We start from the raw sequence: 18607 nt of genomic DNA on the forward strand, positions 1-18607 counted from the left end.
AATACAGGATACACAATGCTGATATTCATCTTAGGTATGATGCAACTGCTGATGACCTCATAGATGTCATTGAGGGCAGTAGAATATATATGCCTTGCATCTATGTTATCAATAAGATCGATCAGATTACACTTGAAGAGCTGGAGACTCTGGACAAACTTCCACACTATTGCCCAGTCAGGTATTATTAGCTATGTTTTGTTTTGTTGACATTGTTATAATGGTTTCATTGGAGAACTTGTTCAATTGGACAATACTTCTCAAGCATATATATATATAATCGAAGTAGTAAAATTACACCAGATCATCAGATTCATATGTCGCATGCATTGTTTTCTTAGGGCTACAAGACCTATTTTGCTATCTATGAACTAGAAATTTTTATTGCCTTTTTTAGTGTTTTAGTATTTTTGGGATCACCTTTTTGTTGTTTGTTGTTTTTCCTAACCAACAGACAACAAAGCTTCTGTTACTACTCTACTCTTCTTTCTTGTCTTTTTTTCACGACAAGTGCTTAACTTTTTGTTGAAGCTTCTTGAATTTTATCAGATGGTTAAATAGACAAATCTTGGGTCTCTCTGACGCAGGATGCGATACTATAATTATAGGAGAAGGGGAGAGGGAAAAGAGATAAGGAGATGGGGAGAAATCCAATTTATTGCATAATTAAAGGTTGTTTCAATTACATTGCATAAACCCCTTTATACTAATGCTAATTGAAGTAGAAAAATACTCTAAATAAATCACTAATTATGTTTCCTAAAATACTCATTAAAATTGGAAATTAAATATAATAATATCCCTTCTCATTCTCTATTGTTTCTCCTTGGCTGAGAGAATTTAACTCCGACGAGGTAGACTGCAAGTTCTTAACTAAGGAGGGCGATCTTTCTTCTTAACCAAATAACGGAACCAACTATATAACGACAACTGAGACAGAATATTAGTCCCAAACATCTGAGCTAACCAAGCTGGACGATCTTTCCTCTTGACAAAGGAGCGATAAGGAACCCCAATAAGCAACGAAACGTGCAACTCATCCACAAAAATTATCACGAAATCCACATGGGTAGCACAATGCTCTAGTACAATAGACAAATGAGTGCAGTACCGGTAGCTCGACTTTGTCCCAATAAGAAAACAATTATGCTATATTGAATGGAATTGGGGAAGAGAGACGTCAACGATTGGAATGTTACTGCTGTTTATTCAATCGATGGTAGAGGTGAAGATTGAGGTGGAATATCGGCAAGGTTGAGGCAGCCGGCAGCGTTTGCTGTGTTAGGAAGATGATGGATTGGGTTGGGTTTGAATTATGGGTCTCGGTTGGGCGAATTTCATTGTTCAGTTAGGTTGATGCATGGGTATGATATGGGTTTTTGGTCCTAATAAGGTTTGCGGAATAGTCCCTAGCATATGGGATGTTAAGTGGGCTGTAATGTGTGTGATGGGCTTGGGTTACGGGTCTAAAAAGTGAGTTGGTAGTTTGGGCCGAGTGTTCGGGGTTGTATCTATAGGCTATAGTTTTTCTATATAGTGGTCGACTGTGCGGGTTTGGAATCGAAAATTTAGCCACGGAGGTTTCCACTACAGCAGCAAGAAGAATGTAGCAACAGCATTTGTGTGTGTCAATGGCATTTGTTTGTGTGTGTGATTGCATTATTATTTTTATATTTTTTAAAAGCCAACTATCTGAACAGTACGTATGAACAATAGACTCCTTTTCTTTTTTTGGCTGCTAACCGAGGCAAAAATTTGGGTGGTTAAGGGCTGTTTTTATAGGCGTAGACGTAGGGCTGTTTTTATAGGCTGAAATTTTGAAGAAATTTTGTTGGGCCCAAGGATATGACTTGCTCTAATACCAAATTGACGTAAGATGCGACATTAGAATTATAGTAGAAGGGGAAGGGGAGAGAAGATGAGAAAGGAGGGGGGAAAATAGATAACAAGATTGGGAGAAATTCAATTTATTTCATAATCAAAGGCTGTTCCAATTACATTGCATAGACCCCTTTAAATAGGGTTCAAAGTAATGCTAATTGAAGTAGAAAAATACTCTAAATAAATTACTAATTATGTTTCCTATAATACTCATTAAAATTGGAAATTAATATAATAATATCCTTGCTCATTCTCCATCGCTCTCTCCACCTCTCCCTCTCCCTCTCTCCACAATTTGGAAAAAATGATGTCTGTTCTTGTAATATGAAGAGTTGAAAAAGCAGCTTACCTTCTTTCTCTTCATGCAAAAAATGATTTGGTGAAGAAATTTTCATTAATCACAAGCCCGTGAAATCTTCCAACCCGTTGGTGTTATTCTATCTTCATTTCTCTCGGTGCTTATGTCTGGACATTTCAAAGATTTTCAGCTAAGACAAGTTGATTTTCTCAAGTTTATAGTTGTAAATACGAAAATCTTAAGTTCACACCATCTTTAAGCTGTACTTTTCAAAAATGTATGAGCTAATGAAAACATGGATGAGGTTGCCCTCTAAATCAGAAAATCTCTGTGCTGTTTCTCTTTATTAGAAAAATATAATAGCTGAAGATTTCATTGTTCATTTATGTTTCACGTAATGTTTTTTTCTTATTATGATTTGCAACAAATTAATAAAGTGCTCATCTAGAATGGAACCTTGACGGTCTGCTGGAGAAAATATGGGAATATCTCAATTTAACTCGCATATACACAAAGCCCAAGGGGATGAACCCAGACTATAATGATCCTGTAATATTGTCATCAAAAAAGAGGACAGTTGAGGAATTCTGCAACCATATTCACAAGGACATGGTTAAACAATTTAAATAGTGAGTCTCTCTTCTCAATTTCCTTGTTCCTGAAGCTTTTGATTGTTCATTAGTTTCACTTTTCATTCCATGCATTTGATTTATCTCCACTATTTTGTTCGAAATTTACTGTGTTCTCTAGAATATGTTTATGGGATATCTGAAATAACTTTGACAAATGTTTTCATAAAATATTTTAGTTATCCGATTCTCAACAATGCTTCCTTTACTCTAAACTGACTCGTCGTTTTGTTGAATGATTTAGTGCATTAGTTTGGGGTTCAAGCGTGAAACACAAGCCCCAGAGGGTGGGCAAGGTAACTACACGAACTTCTTAAAAATGTGGGTCTACCTACCAAGTTGTTCATATTATATCTGTTGCTGAGTGATTAATGATTCACCTTGGTATTTACCAGGAACATGAATTGGAAGACGAAGATGTTGTACAAATCATTAAAAAGGTGTAGAAGTGAAAGTAGACGAAAACATTGCAACATGATGCATGAATGGAATTTCTAGCATGGAAGTTTTTTTCTTGTCCTTGAAGTGAATTACGAGTAGGCCGATCTGGGGATCGACATGTAACTAACCCATTTTATGGTGATTTTATCTATAATATTTTACGGAATTTTATTCCGTCTTCCATTTTACTAGTATGGAATATCCTTTGTTTGAAGGAAAATTGCTCTTTGTACAGCATTTGTTTGACAACTTTTTTTCATAGCTGTCTCAAAAAAGTAATCGTGAACCACACCTACTTGCATGTGTGTGTTGTGAAAAAAACTGTGAATAATTGATGTACTTATAACATCTTTCTTGTTTGAATATATGAAGTTGTTTTAAAAGTCATTAGCATTTATTTATATTTATATCCTCAACACCGTCTTTTGAAATGCAGAATGTATTCAATTTTTATGAAACTTAGCTGCATTTCTATGTGTATTCTATTTTACATTATTTTGTTACGTAATGTGCGAAAACATCAAATTAGTTGAGTTGAGAAGTAACATTTTACTTCGTAAATTAGTGCAATTTTCCCTAATCATTTTTACGTCCTTTTCTTTTCTCCTATGTCTCTTTGTATGAACATAGACTTTGCTGCACCTTTGAACGAACGTAGAAATTAAGTAATTAATTTTACCAAGCCTTTTTTTTTTAATTCATTTTTTCTCAAATTTATTTTCAACGACATATTTTAAGATAATACGTACTTTTATCAAAATTTCAACTATTCATTAACTTTTTATCAAAATTTATTAAAAATCTAATTTTTAATTAAACCTAACAAGGGCTAAGTAATCTAATATTCGTTTATTGCTAATAATGTAATATTCTCAAATTAATGACTTCTCCAATCTGGTCTGTTGACCTGCAAATCGCATTCATTTTTATGAAGGTTGGCTTTTATATTGTTTTTCTCATGATGCGTGAAAACAAGATTCATTTCAAAATTTTAAAGTTAGTCCCAGTCAAGTAACTTCATAAAATAGGGCTTTTTTTTTTTTTTTTTTTTTCGATGTCTTTTCTCAGACAACCGGCCAATAGGCATTGATCACGTCGGCCTCTGTTTGGACAGGGGCTGTCCATATAGCAAAACCCTACAAATAGAGTAATTAATCTTATTAAGTAATATAATATTGTTTTATTGATAATAATACAATATTCACAATAAATGGTTCTCTAATCTGGTCTTTGACATATTTTATTCAATTTCAATGGAGGTTATATACATTGCTGTGTGTATTTCACTTTACAACCTGTTTGGGAGGGATTTTTTGCCCCAAAAAATTGATTTTTTGACTGCTATTTCACTATTACAACCGTAATTTTTGACTTCTTCTCTCATAAATGGACCTCACTCTTACATTATTTGTCATGTAATGTGCGAAAACATAATTCATTTCGAAATTTTCGACATCAGTTCAGATCAAGTTACTCAAGATCAGAAGTAATATTTAACTTCATAAAATATTGCTATTATTCCTTATTTTTTCTACGTCCTTACTTTGCTCCCATTTCTCTTTCTATGAACATAGATAACTTAGTAAAGCAATTAATCTTTATTAAGTAATCTAAGTAATGGATTATTGCTAATAATATAATATCCCAAAATAAATGACTTCGCTAATCCTGTTTGCAGCCTATTGCATGGTCATAACGTCGGCCCTAACTATAGGCAAGGTAGGCGATCGTCTAAAGCCCCACTTCGATAAATATCCCAAAAAAATTAATATATATATATATGATTTCATATTTAAAATTGATCTAAAACTCCCAAAATCTCGACCGACTTTGCCTGGCCATGTACTTGCTCCCAACTTCATGACCCACAAGTTAAGTAATAATCAATTTTGGCCTTCTATAATCTATTTTAAATTTTTATTTATTATTCTTTTGGGTTTTTGGAGGTTTTGACTTGTATGAGTTCCATAATGAACGAGTCAACAAGCAGACTAGTGATTTGTATTAATCGAAGTACTCAAATAATTTTCCTCCTCCTTTACCAGTCTTTCTCGTGTATATAAGAATTATCTGTACCGATTTATCATCAAGCTCAAGAATGTACCATTAAACTTTCTACTCGTACTCACAAGTCCGTATAAACAAGGCAGAGACGAATTTGAAGCAAGACAAGTTCGGATTATTCATACGAAACCTGAAAACGGTTAAATCATCCCTATTTTTTTGTTAAACAATTGATCGAAACATGGAATGGTCGACTTGACATTACATAATGCAACTTAACTCAATCAAAATCAGGCCTTTACACAACAGTTGAAGCAGCTCAAAATGCTCTTCCTTGCCTGTGACACACAATAGCAGAGAATTTACGATAAAATCTGATAACAGTATTGCTCAAAATGCTCTTCCTTCAGCATGTTGATTGTGTAAGTTGATGTAAGAGCTTTTCTTGGTAAAAATACACAACAGCCAACCACAGAGAAGACAATAAAGAAAGAAATGGTGAGTGGTGTTGTCGTGTTGACAATATTAGCTCAATTGCTGAGGAAAAAAAATGAACCTTCAGAAAATTTCTTCCAATTCAAATGGGAATCTATGCAGGACTATGTCACACCACAATTTATAGTTAATTGCTGTAAAATCAACTATAGTTACGATAAGAAAAACATTAGCTACACTATTTGTAATGACCTGATATCTATGCCTAAATCGTTAACTTACGTACTTTCCGCTCTAGGAGAGCTTGAGTCTATCTTATTACTCAAAGATGTCTTTTTCATCTCCAGTATTCAAACCCATGAACTCTGTTTTATGAGAGAATTAAATTGAATCCTCATGTCAAATTGGCAACTTGCACAGAGGCCAGGTCGTTACACTGTTCATTTCAAAGAAAGTTTATAGCCAAAGGTTGCATTTAAATTTAAAAAAGAATCTCTTGTAAGATCATGATTTATTTTTTCTCAAATTTAAAGAAGACTGTCTACACAAAAGTAAACTGCATCATGATTGTATATCATATGGCTTACATTATTCATTGCATGTGCACCACCTGTATATGCATGTGGGCCTGGAAATAAGATTATCTCAAATTTATGCTAGCACAAGTTGTTTCCACATTTCATGTGCTACAGTACTAAACCAAGAACTACATTAATTCAGCACCGCATGATAAAATCCTCTGCAAGCCTAACTAAGATCAAGAAAATCATTTATGAACCTTGTCCAACCTAATAGCACTTGGCTGTGACGATTCATGCTTCCAAAGACATGAGACAACAAACTTAGGTTTCGTACCTACTCTGAAAAGTTTGCCTAAGGGTCGTAATTTTCATTTGAACCAACAGAATAAACATGAGCACAAGGCACTGTTGTACTTGTTCTTCTTAGGTCGGGGGTTGAGCCAAAAAAAGAAAAATTGGCATTTCACTTAATTGGGCAGGTAACTAATCAGAATATTTTCACCACCCAACATAGGGCTCCATTACAAAAAGTTCTGTTTGACACTTACCTGCTAGCCTGTGAATCCACTCACCGAAAACAACTAAGTTTTGGTCCCCCACCCAGTAGTCCTAACCACATATAGTCCACTATATACCTTTAGCTACCGTCCTAATTAATAACTACCAACTACTTGAAAAATGTAGTATTTCAATAACTCATAGTTAATACTGTCTTCATTAAAACATAAACATAGTGAAAAGAAACTGTACACTAAAGATAGCTGAAGAACTCACTGTTGGAGAGTGATTTTGATCATAGTTGTGGTGATCATCAACATGGGCAGTTTTTATAGTTTGAGTTGTTGAAGAGATGAGCTCTTCCTCGTTTCCAAGACTGGCTCTTGATGGATCCCTCTTGTTTTGCTTTCTCATTTCTCTGATTTTTGAAAAATCCATGGAATAGTCGGGCAACGGACCCTTTTGGTCCCATTCCCCAAATTGTGGAACAGATAACCATGGTTCATTCCTCTGTACAAGAAGAAAAAATTAGGATTAATTGACACTTCAAAAGTCTATGATTCTTCCTTTATTGGGGAATGGTAAAACATGGATATGCACTTGGCAATCCAACATTATAACAAAAAAAACAAAATAAGCCTTACTTCCAATGAGTCTGGATTTTTGTTTCTCGTCATTTACTTTAGCAATAGGCTCCACAATTAGAAAGAAAACAGGGAGGCAGAAATGATAATGCCATAGCAGTTGTTATCCAATTTGTCATATTAAATGGTGGATCATACACAAACAAGAACTACTTATCGAAAATGGGTATCAGAAGAAATAAAAAAAATAAATAAATAAAATACTGGTATAAATATTCAAGGACTGATTTCCAGTGTTATCCTTTGAAACACTCTTGCATTTTCAAAGTAGGCTTGCATAAAATTGACAGTTCTCATCCTTCCAAAGAAAGAAAGCAAAACGATCTTCCATTCACACAAAGAAAACTAATACCCTTTTTTCTTCTTTCTTTACCTTTTATGATAGTCGATATTAGAAAATTTGTGCTACTGACCAAAGAAAGTCAAAATTTGACTAATTAAGATATGAAATCCGTTATAATCAAGTTAGAATTCAATTTCATCAAATCCAGATAATTTCAGGGGCAGCATTTACATTCAAAATACACATACCTACTGATGTTACCAATAACTGAATTATCTTAAAACATCTTCCAGATTATGAAAGCATACATATGAATACAAAAAATTGTGGATAACTAAAACAAAGATCGAGAGAGAGAGAGAACACAAGCAAAGCAAGAGAAAGAAAGAAACTTTACTTTGATTAGTTTCTGTACAGTGTCATAATATAATTGATCCAGCAGAAACTCATCAAAACATTCAATTTCTTGGCATCTTCACAAGTTCCCATATATATATATATATATATATATATATATAACCATAAAATTCAGAATACATTCAAGGCCATGTTCAATCAGTAGTATTGGTCTCGGGAAACAAGATTTTAACTCCCATTTCTTCAATAATATTATCTTGTCTAATCTAATTTACCAAAAGTGTCGCAAAGATAATTCAAGAATGACACCTACAAACACAGAGAGGGACAACTTTTTACCTCCTTGCGATCTTCCATATTGTTTCAGTAAAAAATCTTGGATTTTCTTGAATATAAGACCCTCTTTTTCTCCAAAGAAATGAACTGAATACTGAAGTGATAATTTTATTTGTTTAAATATGCTTAATGAGTAAATATAGGCGGAGAGAGTGGAGAGAAGCTTTACGCTTCACACTTTACCCTTCTAGGAGGGTTTCTACGTCATAGACCGTGTGGTTACCGTATACTATTTCCAAATTCTACACTCGCGAATTTGACTCCTACGTGTTGATCACTGGCTCTGTGTATATAACAGGTACATATGAGATAAGAATTCCACACGGTTTTTCTGCACTACTGGCAATCCACTTTTACTTTATTTGGGAAAGAGGGCTCGACGTGGGGTAGGGTTAATTACGACTTTCAACATGTTGTCTCCATTTGCTGTCCCTATTTGTTGTACACGGTGTTAGGAGCAACAATCAAGTGAATGTTGATTGACTCCCCCCGCGTTGTCCGCTGTTCGATTCATTATGCAAGCTGGCTCGCTTTGGCAAATATAGGTTCGGCTCACCCCATTAATGTGCGTTGTACTCTGTTCGATTTATTATGCAAGTTGGCTCGCTTTGTCAAATATAGGTTCGGCTCACCCCGTTAACGTGCGAGCCATTCGAGATTCATGAAATTTATTTATTTATTTGGGTAGTTTGCATGCTAGCCAAGTTGACAGAGTGGTCAGCTCGCACGATTATTTTGTTGTTCAAAAGGAAGAATATGAAGAATTAAGTCAAAATGATCAGTTTTATGTTATATTAAACAAGAAATTGAAAGAGATAAGAGAGAAATTAGGTGTTGAATCATTGAATTCAAAATATTGAGTGTTTCATATGCTTTGTATTATTAGAGATGGGAGAGAAATTATGAATATTGAACCAACGAATCAGAAAATCTCAATATTATCGTTTAGATTTATATTAATTAAATTTATCAATTGACGATAAAGTCCTCTCAAAATGTTGATGTACATTGTGTGATAAACCATTGCCTCGCAGTAGAAGATTGAAAAATATAGAGAGAAAATTTGTAATCACTAATTATATCGAGTTACTTGTTTACATTAATATTAATATTTAGAAATATTAACATTTTTAATATTTAAAATTCCTACCAAAAATGATAGTTACCAAGATAACAAAATGAAATTTGTTATGTATAACTTAACAACTAATAATTTTTTTGTAAAGAAGAAGAAAAAAAGACACTAGGGGGCTGTTTGAGCTCGATTTTTTCACCCAAAAAATTGATTTTTTTACCATTATTTTACTATTCCAACCGTCATATTTGACTTCTTCTCTCAAGGTGGACCCCACTTTTCTCCTAACGGTCAAAAAATCAATTCTCAAACAGGCTCTAGATCAAAATCTATATCTTAAATTTACTCATAAACTAAGTGCATATTTTAAATTATAAATTATACTCTCCATAATTATGTTTTCCCTTTAAGTTTTTAAATTTAATTTGTTTATGGATACATATATAGGGTGTGTTTGAACCCCATTATTTGGCATTATAATGAGATGAATAGTATTTTTTTTAAAAAAATGAGTGGTTCAAATTTTTTTAATTTACGTGTAATATTATTTTATTGAAAATTTTGTAGTTAAAAGTAGGAGAGAGAAAAATTAAATTTAATGTAATGAGAAATAATGGGATTCAAATGGGGGCATAATATACTTCAATGGTATTATATAAACAAATGACCTTTAAAATTGGATTTAATATGACAAGATAAACATGATTAGCAATATATTTAGCACCTGCGCGTTTGGTAGCAATTTTTCACCCTAAAAATTCAATTTTTTGACCGTTATTTCAATATTCCAATCGTCATTTTTGACTTCTTTACTCATAGGTAGGACTCACTTTTCTATCTAACGATCAAAAAATCAATTTTAATAATCACAATCAAGCAGATTCTTAATCAATACTTTACAAGTCAATTCAATACTAGTGAGTGGGATAGCTCTTTAGGTGAATCTCTGCTTCTACCAGTTACATGTCAACTCTATTCATCAAAACCTCGGGCCTCTCCTGTAGTAGAGATCGACAGTGGGGACGGTCCCTCATTGTGGATCAAGTTTCAGAACTAATTCTTTTCAAAACACCCTTTTTTTGCCGTAAAGTTATGTCTAAGGAGCTCGATACCTTGATAAGGAATGAAATTCAGCAGCTAATCTCACCTCCATTCCCAATATTTAGTTGGTTTCAAAGTAGTATTCTCTATCAAGCGAAAAAGTGTGGGTTTATAGACCGCTATAAAACTAGATTTGGTGGGATTTCATCAATTTCCCGGAGTTGACTATAGTAAAACTTTTAGTCCAGTTATTAAACCAACCACCAGCAGGCCCATCCTGTAGTAGACATCGACTCCCAGAACGTTCATTTACTGCGAAATCAAGTTTCAGAAAAATTCTATTTAAAACTCTTATTTGCCATAAAGCTATGTCTAAGGAGCTTGATGCTAAGATAAGGAATTACAAATGGAGCAAGCAGCTAGTCCCTCAGCTCCATTCCCAAAATTCAACAATGCTCTTTCATGACGTCCCTCACTGGTGATATGTCTCGACCCTAGGATTTCAACATCAATCTCATTATGTTTTCCATCTCAAAAATCGCAATGGCAATAGGGCGGGCTGTGTTGGGGAGAAAACGGTGGGTCGACTTTGGCTTACAAATAATGGAATTGAGAAAACACAGCTAAAATGGACACAAGTATTTACGTGGTTCACCCAATTTAGGCTACGTCCGCGGGCAAGTATGAGAGGATTCCACTATAGTAGGAGAATTACAACAATCTTTCTAAATACAGGGAGATAAAAATAATTTTTTTCTTTCTATTTTTTAATCTCTCTACTTCCCAATTTTCTCTCTACTCAAAGAATTTTTTTCTCAATTTTCCTCTCCATTCACGGCTGCATTTTTCTCTTTAGCTTTGCCCTTATTTATAGAAGTTTTCCACCGCCTAAGTGCTTTAAAAAAGTCAAGAAAAGAGGCAGCAATTTGGCTGGAATTGGGCTGGTTATTAGCTGGAAATCCATCGCCTTATATCAAGAAAAATTGGCTAGAACTCTCTACAAACTTGGCTGGTCATTTGCAAGGAATTCCACCACCTTTTTGTCAAGAATAATGGCTGGTTATCTGCTGGATTTCGGTTGTTAGAGCTGGAGAAGAAAAAACAAATTTGCCAACCTCCTATTGCATGCATGCATGTACATTCCTTGGTTGTTAAGTAAAGTTGCATGAATGTCATTATTGGTCAACATTTGTGGCTTTACTTTCAACATTTCTCCCACTTAAAGTCACTTTTGTTGAGCATTTCAATCCTTCCCATACTTGCCATTTTTATGCTACTTACGTTTCTGCTAGGCCAATGGAAGATCAACACCATATAAACTTGTCAGTTCCGATTGGCTTTGTCAATATATCAGCTAGGTTGTCCGCTGTATGGATTTTCTGTATATCCACACTTCCTTCCTCTACCTTTTCTCGAACAAAGTGATATTGAACTCGAATATGCTTTGTCCTCTGATGAAATGCTGTATTCTTTACCAAATGCAAAGCGCTCTAACTATCACAAAATAGAGTAATCTTCTCTTGTTTGCGTCCGAGCCCGTCCATTAACATTTGCAACCAGATTGCCTCTTTGCTAGCTTGTGTAGCTGCCGCGTATTTTGCCTCCATCGTGGAAGTATCCACAATAGACAGCAGTTTCGAAATCCAACTTACAGCTCCTCCAGCAAGAGTAAACACATATCTTGTGGTGGACTTGCTTTTATCAAGATCACCTGCATAATCTGAATTAACATAGCCTCTGACAATAAGATTTGATCCTCCATAACATAATGTAGCATTTGAGGTACCCTTGACATATCTCAGGATCCTCTTTACAGTATTCCAATGCTCTTTACCAGGATTTGTCATGTATCGATTGACCGCTCCCACTATTTGTGCATGTCTGGTCTTGTACAGATCATAGCAAACATCAAACTACCCACTGCTGATACATATGACACTCGAGACATCTCCATCCTCTCTGCTTCACTACTAGGGCTCATACTTGAGGATAACTTGAAATTAATAGGAAGAGGGGCAAAAATTAGCTTATAATCTTGCATATTGAAGCGACGCAAGATTTTCTTCAAGTAGTTTTTCTGACTAAGCCAAATCTTCCTATTATTTCTGTCTCGATAAATTTGCATCCCTAGAATCTTGTTTACGGGTCCCAAGTCCTTCATATCAAACTCCCTAGCCATTTTTCAAATTTTCAATACGATTTTGTTGGGGCTTGCTACCAACATGTCGTCAACATACAACAGCAAGATAATGAAATCATTATCACCAAATCTCATGTAGTATGCACACGGATCTGAATAGAGTCTGTTGTATCCAAGGCTCATGATGAAGGAATCAAATCTCTTTTACCAACATCCCGATGCCTGTTTGAGACCGAATAGAGATTTGTTCAACCTGCAAACCAAGTTCTCTTTTTCTTTTTCTTCAAAACCTTCTGATTGGAGCATATAAATTTCTTCTTCAAGTTCTCCATGAAAAAATGCAGTTTTCACATTAAACTGCTCCAGGTGTAAGTCAAATGTAGCACACATCGTCAGGACTACTCGAACTGTTGTGAGTCGAACCACAGGATTTCGTTGAAGTCAATGCTTTCTTTCTGAGCATATCCCTTCACCACCAGTCTCGCACGATACCGCTCCACTTGGTCATTGCCATCTCATTTGATCTTATAGACCCATTTATTTCCAATGGCCTTCCTTCCTTGAGGTAGACAAGATCCCATGTCTTGTTCTTATGAAGAACTTCAATTTCTTCTTGCATTGCTGCCATCCACAGAGAAACTTCTTGTCTATTTATAGCCTCATGGAAAGTTGATGGCTCTCCATCTTCTGTCAGTAAGCAGTATGCAACATTGCCCTCTATTATGTAATCTGAGTGCCAAGCCGGTTCTTTTCTCTCCCGAGTAGATTGTCGAACATCTGAAGCACTAGATTCAGCTTGTTCTTTGTGCTCTAGTGTTGCTTCAGAAGCATCTATAACTTCTCGTTCGTCTCCAACTTCGACTGTAGTAGTCTCTGATTTTTCTTTTGAAGTACTATCATTTCATTTTTCCTGTATTTTGCCTTCCGCAAATATGACATCTCTTCTAATTATCACCTTGTGGGTAGTGGGATCCCACAGGCGGTACCCCTTCACTCCATCAACATATCCTAAGAAAATACATTTTCTGGATTTTGGATCGAGCTTTGATGTTTCTTGGCTATTGTAAATAACGTACACCGGACTTCCAAATATGTAAGCGAGAACAATCAACTGGTTTGCCAGTCCACATTTCCATAAGCGTCTTCAGATCAATTGCGGTTGATGGCGACCGATTGATCACATAACAGGCGGTTTTGACTGCTTCTGTCCAAAATGACTTGGCTAACCCCGCAGTCCTCAACATTGCCCTTGTTCTTTCTAACAATGTTTCTGTTCATCCGCTCTGCCACTCTATTTTGCTGTGGAGTGTATGCCACCGTGAACTGTCTCTTGATACCTTCTTGTTGACAAAAGTTATCAAATTCATCACTAGTATATTCTCCTCCATTGTCAGTCCTCAGACACTTGATCTTCTTTTCAGATTCAAGCTCCACATGTGCTTTGAATATTTTGAAGACTGCGAACACGTCTACCTTCCTTTTGATTGGATGCACACAACATCTCCTGGAGTAATCATCAATAAAGATACAAAGTATCTTGCACCTCCTAGGGATATAACCGGTGCTTGCCAAACATCAGAATGGACCAACTCCAAGATAGCTTTACTTCTAGCAGTGGAATTGCTGAACTTCAATCTGTGCTGCTTACTAGTAACATAATACTTACAAAAGGGTAATGAAACCTTTTTGAGCCCTGGAAGAAGCTTTTGTTCTGAGAGAATTTTCAAACCACGTTCCGACATGTGAGCAAGCTTGCGATGCCACATCATCGTTAATTCTTCTGCTGAACCCGTTGATGCGACAGATGCTTCTCCTTCTTGTAGTGTCTCTTCTTTAAGCATGTACAAATTTGCAGCTATCTTTTCCGCTTTCATCGCCACAAGTGCGCCTTTAACTATTTTCATGATCCCATCTTGTATATGGGTCTTGCATCCAATGCTGTCCAATTGTCCTAGAGATAATAAATTTTTCTTTAGGCCTTTTACGTGTCGTACCTCCTGGATAGTGCGAATTGTATCATCATACATTTTCAATTTGATGATACCAATACCAGCGATCTCCAAGGCATGATCATTTTCCATAAACACAGATCTTCCTGGGATAGGTTCATACTGGTTGAACCATTCCCTCCTTGGTGTCATGTGCCATGTAGCTCCTGAATCCATAAGCCACACATCAGAAAATTTCTTTTTGCCTTCAACAACTGTTGTTGCCTCACTGTATAAAATTTCACCATCATCTGAGTTGCTTGCTACACAACCTTGAGATTTTGACGTCTCAGGACCTTTTCCTTTGACTTCTTCATTCTTCTTGAGACTCCAACAATCCCTTTTTAAGTGCCCTTTCTTGCTACAGTAATGACACTTCGCATTTTTCCTATTCCTGGATTTTGATCTACTTTGATTATGACTCCCACCGGAGCCATGTTCCGTTGATGTCCCTCTCATCATCGTTAAAGCTTCTGCTTGATGTGAACTTGTCAATCTGTCCTCCTTGTTCTTGCGCCTACTTTCCTCTTCAAGAACCGCAGCTGCAACATCATCTAAGACTAGAGTTTCAAGGTTGTTGGTCAAGTTGATGATGAGTTGATCATACGAATCTGGTGGACTTTGAAGTAAGATTTCAGCACATTCACTCGCCTCTATATTATGCTCCATTGATGTGAGTTGTGAAAATAGAGTATTGAGAATGTTGATGTGGTCTGTCACCGTAGTTGACTCCATCATCCTAAGGGTGTAAAGCTTTCTTTTTAAGAAGATTTTGTTGTGTAACGATTTGTTCTCGTACAGCTTTGTCAGTGTATCCCATATCTATTTGGTCGTCTTTTTCTCCGCCACACTTAACAATACTCCATCGGCTAGTGCAAGGTGTAGATTAGCAACTGCGTTGCTATCCATCTCAGTCCACTTAGTATCATCAATGATCTTCACAGGCCTTTGTCCAATTGCCGCCAAAGAGTTATCTTTTCGTAAAACTGCTTTTATTCTCATTTTTCATAATGAGAAATTGTTCCCATTGAACTTTTCAATCTCATATTTTGTCGCCATTTTTCACCAATACTATGATTGAACAACGACCCTATACAGAACCTTGCTCTGATACCACTATTGGGTAGAAAATGCATGGGTCGACTTTGGCTGACAAATAATGGAATTAAGAAAACACAGCTAAAATGGACATAAGTATTTACGTGGTTCACCCAATTTAGGCTACGTCCACGGGCAAGTATGAGAGAATTCCACTATAGTAGGAGAATTACAACAATCTTTCTAAATACAAGGAGATAACAATAATTTTTTTCTTTCTCTTTTTTAATCTCTCTACTTCCCAATTTCTACTCAAAGAAAATTTTCTCTCAATTTTCCTCTCCATTCACGGCTGCATTTTTCTCTTTAGCTTTGCCCATATTTATAGAAGTTTTCCACCACCTAAGTGCTTCAAAAAAAGTCAAGAAAAGAGGTAGCAACTTGACTGGAACTGGGCTGGTTATTAGCTGGAAATCCATCGCCTTATATCAAGAAAAATTGGCTAGAACTCTCTACAAACTTGGCTACAACTTGGCTGGTCATTTGCAAGGAATTCCACCGCCTTTTTGTCAAGAATAATGGCTGGTTATCTGCTGGATTTCGACTATCAGAGTTGGAGAAGAAAAAACAAATTTGCCAACCTCCTATTGCATGCATGCATGTACATTTCTTGGTTGTTAAGTAAAATTGCATGAATGTTATTATTGATCAACATTTGTGACTTTACTTTCAACAGGCTGGACAATCATTTCTGTCTCCCATCCCATCGGGTATTTTTATATCCTTGTCCCTACCTCTATACCCATTTGAGGTGCGGAGGGGGGTTCCCTATACCTTTATATTTTTATATTTCGAATTGTCAAGTGCATTATCCTACTATTAATGCTTGCATTATACTAACAATCTTGTTACCATGTACCTCCAAGCATTAAAAAATATGGATAGATCACGATTTTGCTTTATGCAAAGACACTTCTTTTGTTTGTTGACGTAGAAGGAGTTGCTTCAATGTTTGGACAAAGAATTGCTTCAATGGTTTCTCTAAGGACTTCCATTTCTATCGTATAAGCTTTGGCCTATTTTGCTTTTGTTTTTTCCCTTTTGATACCCCTGGCAGGCAAGGCTAAGGGCAAATTTCTAGTGTTATTATAATATCATTCTTTATAATGTTTCGAGAAACAACCTTAAATAATGATTTCATAGCACTCGTAATTCTTTCGAATTCAACTTGTTCAACCACTGAAAGAGGATACTCATGCAAAATTATCATAGTTTGAAATTCTATTCGAGCATTCTCTTCATTAAAAGAATAAGTACCCATTGAAACTTTTCCACTAGCTTCCTTTAATTGATTCAATGTTGTCTGTTTAATGCTTTTTGTTCTCGACGAGGATATATTTTCATATGTTTATCCAAATGTTTTGTTCCATTCTTGCTTTTTTCCCCCAATTTTATTTATTATTATTTTTTTTGACATTAGTTACAAATTGCCTTGTCTTCCCTATAATTTCTCATTTTTTTAAAGTGGTTCCAGACCATTGTAGACAATTTCCTTTTCCTCACTTTTCCAATATCCTCCTAATCACACAAATCTATTGAATATTGTTTTGTGTTTACCTGACTACCTAAGTCTTAAGGATAGCACTAATAATAGTAAAGTGCTTCCAATGTAAGTATTGGTGTACAATGTCGTAATCCAAACATCTGAGATGAAACAAGAGTTGCACATTCAATATCATAGTCTTAATAAAATAGTAATGTACTGCATGGCAAGATGTTGCCCGCCTTTGGCACGGTTGAAGCTCGCCATTCATGTATTCATCATACAAGGGCTATTACAAAAATAGTTGTGCTATATGTATATAATGGCTTACATAATCATTTACATACTCATGATGTGATGAAATATGATTGGGTCATAATTTCTTAAAAAAAAACTTCTCCACTCCTTTTTAATCATTCATCAGTATATAAACCATTATATAACTCCATTATGTAAAAGAGCATTGTTATTACAAAAATATAAGGTCTATTAGTAGGACGTGTCAATTCATGGTATTTGATAATCAACCTTGCTATATTTGCACTCTCTCTCGTGCCTTTCTTTACACTCTTTTATATGGCAATATGTACTCTTGATTTTGAACTCATCTATCACATCACCACACATATTTCCTCCACATAGGGGGAATGTCAACTAAGTTGTCATGCAAGATGTACATATAGCATTATTCTTTGATAACTTAATGAAAAAATTTTACTTGCCTTTTTTTTTTTTTTTGTCTAATTCATAGTATTGCTTAACAAATTATTGAAGTGTTTCATCATCTTGATGAATTATTTCTGTCTCAACACTGTATCAACTTGATCTCCTTCACTGGACTAATATGTTATATTTATTTTTTATGGACTAGCATTTTATTGGTCATTTGTGAGCCCTATATATAAACCTTCACTCTTTTGTCCACACAATTTATGAGCAAGAAAAAGGGGACGACTTCTAGAGCTTGAAAGGGGTTAGAGAGTAGTTCTGTCCGTATCAAGTTTTTCATCTTTTTTGCAATCAGGAATCCATGGAAGGTCAATCACAAGCTATGAGAGGTATGGTTTCTTTTGTTATTGTTGAACATGCTATGACAATAAGAAGGAGTTATTGATGTTTCTATAGACCTTTATCAAATGGTTTCAGAGCCACTTGGAAAGGAACTTATTCAAATTAAAAAATAAGGTTTGGGCAATGGCAAAATTATTTTACATATAATAAAAGTACTAGATTTTTTCTCTATTTTGGATATATACGCAATTGGGTCTGCAAGTTCCATGTCTGCTGGGTGGAATTCAGGTGCCATTGCCATTCTATTAAGCCACTTGATATGTGTGTTATAGCCGTATTATTGAAATAGCCTAATATTTCTGTGAATTGTTTGGAGTTAATGAGACCTACTTTAGCACATTGTGTGGTTATTTGGAATATGTTTTTCTCCTTAGTTGTTGAATA

The 18607-nt window shown here is 35.4% G+C and overlaps 2 protein-coding genes across 2 annotated transcripts in view; one reads left to right on the plus strand and one right to left on the minus strand.

Moving 5' to 3' along the window:
* Positions 1 to 3430, plus strand: part of LOC111390889 (developmentally-regulated G-protein 3-like) — a 13044-nt gene extending 9614 nt beyond the window's left edge. Inside the window, exons 5-8 of the mRNA XM_023016016.1 lie at positions 8 to 181; positions 2617 to 2808; positions 3053 to 3104; positions 3204 to 3430. Coding sequence (XP_022871784.1) covers positions 8 to 181; positions 2617 to 2808; positions 3053 to 3104; positions 3204 to 3254 — 469 coding nt within the window. The 3' untranslated portion in view covers positions 3255 to 3430. The remainder of the gene's footprint in view (positions 1 to 7; positions 182 to 2616; positions 2809 to 3052; positions 3105 to 3203) is intronic.
* Positions 3431 to 5350: 1920 nt separating this feature from the next.
* LOC111390877 lies at positions 5351 to 8554 on the minus strand. Its single transcript, XM_023016007.1, has 3 exons — positions 8331 to 8554; positions 6984 to 7217; positions 5351 to 5591 (listed from the first exon to the last, which is right to left on the minus strand). The coding sequence occupies exons 1-3, from the start codon at positions 8346 to 8348 to the stop codon at positions 5544 to 5546; spliced, it is 300 nt and encodes a 99-aa protein (XP_022871775.1). The 5' UTR covers positions 8349 to 8554; the 3' UTR covers positions 5351 to 5543.
* Positions 8555 to 18607: the final 10053 nt, after the last annotated feature.

Source organism: Olea europaea, unplaced genomic scaffold (genome assembly GCF_002742605.1).
Source record: "Olea europaea var. sylvestris unplaced genomic scaffold, O_europaea_v1 scaffold723, whole genome shotgun sequence".
NCBI classification, from domain to species: Eukaryota; Viridiplantae; Streptophyta; class Magnoliopsida; order Lamiales; family Oleaceae; genus Olea; species Olea europaea.

Bases quoted from the DNA above. Each gene is read 5' to 3' on its own strand.
- LOC111390877 (XM_023016007.1), bottom strand. The intron at 5,592-6,983 runs GTGAGTTCTTCA...TGTGTGTCACAG, and splicing joins ATCAAAATCACTCTCCAACA to GCAAGGAAGAGCATTTTGAG.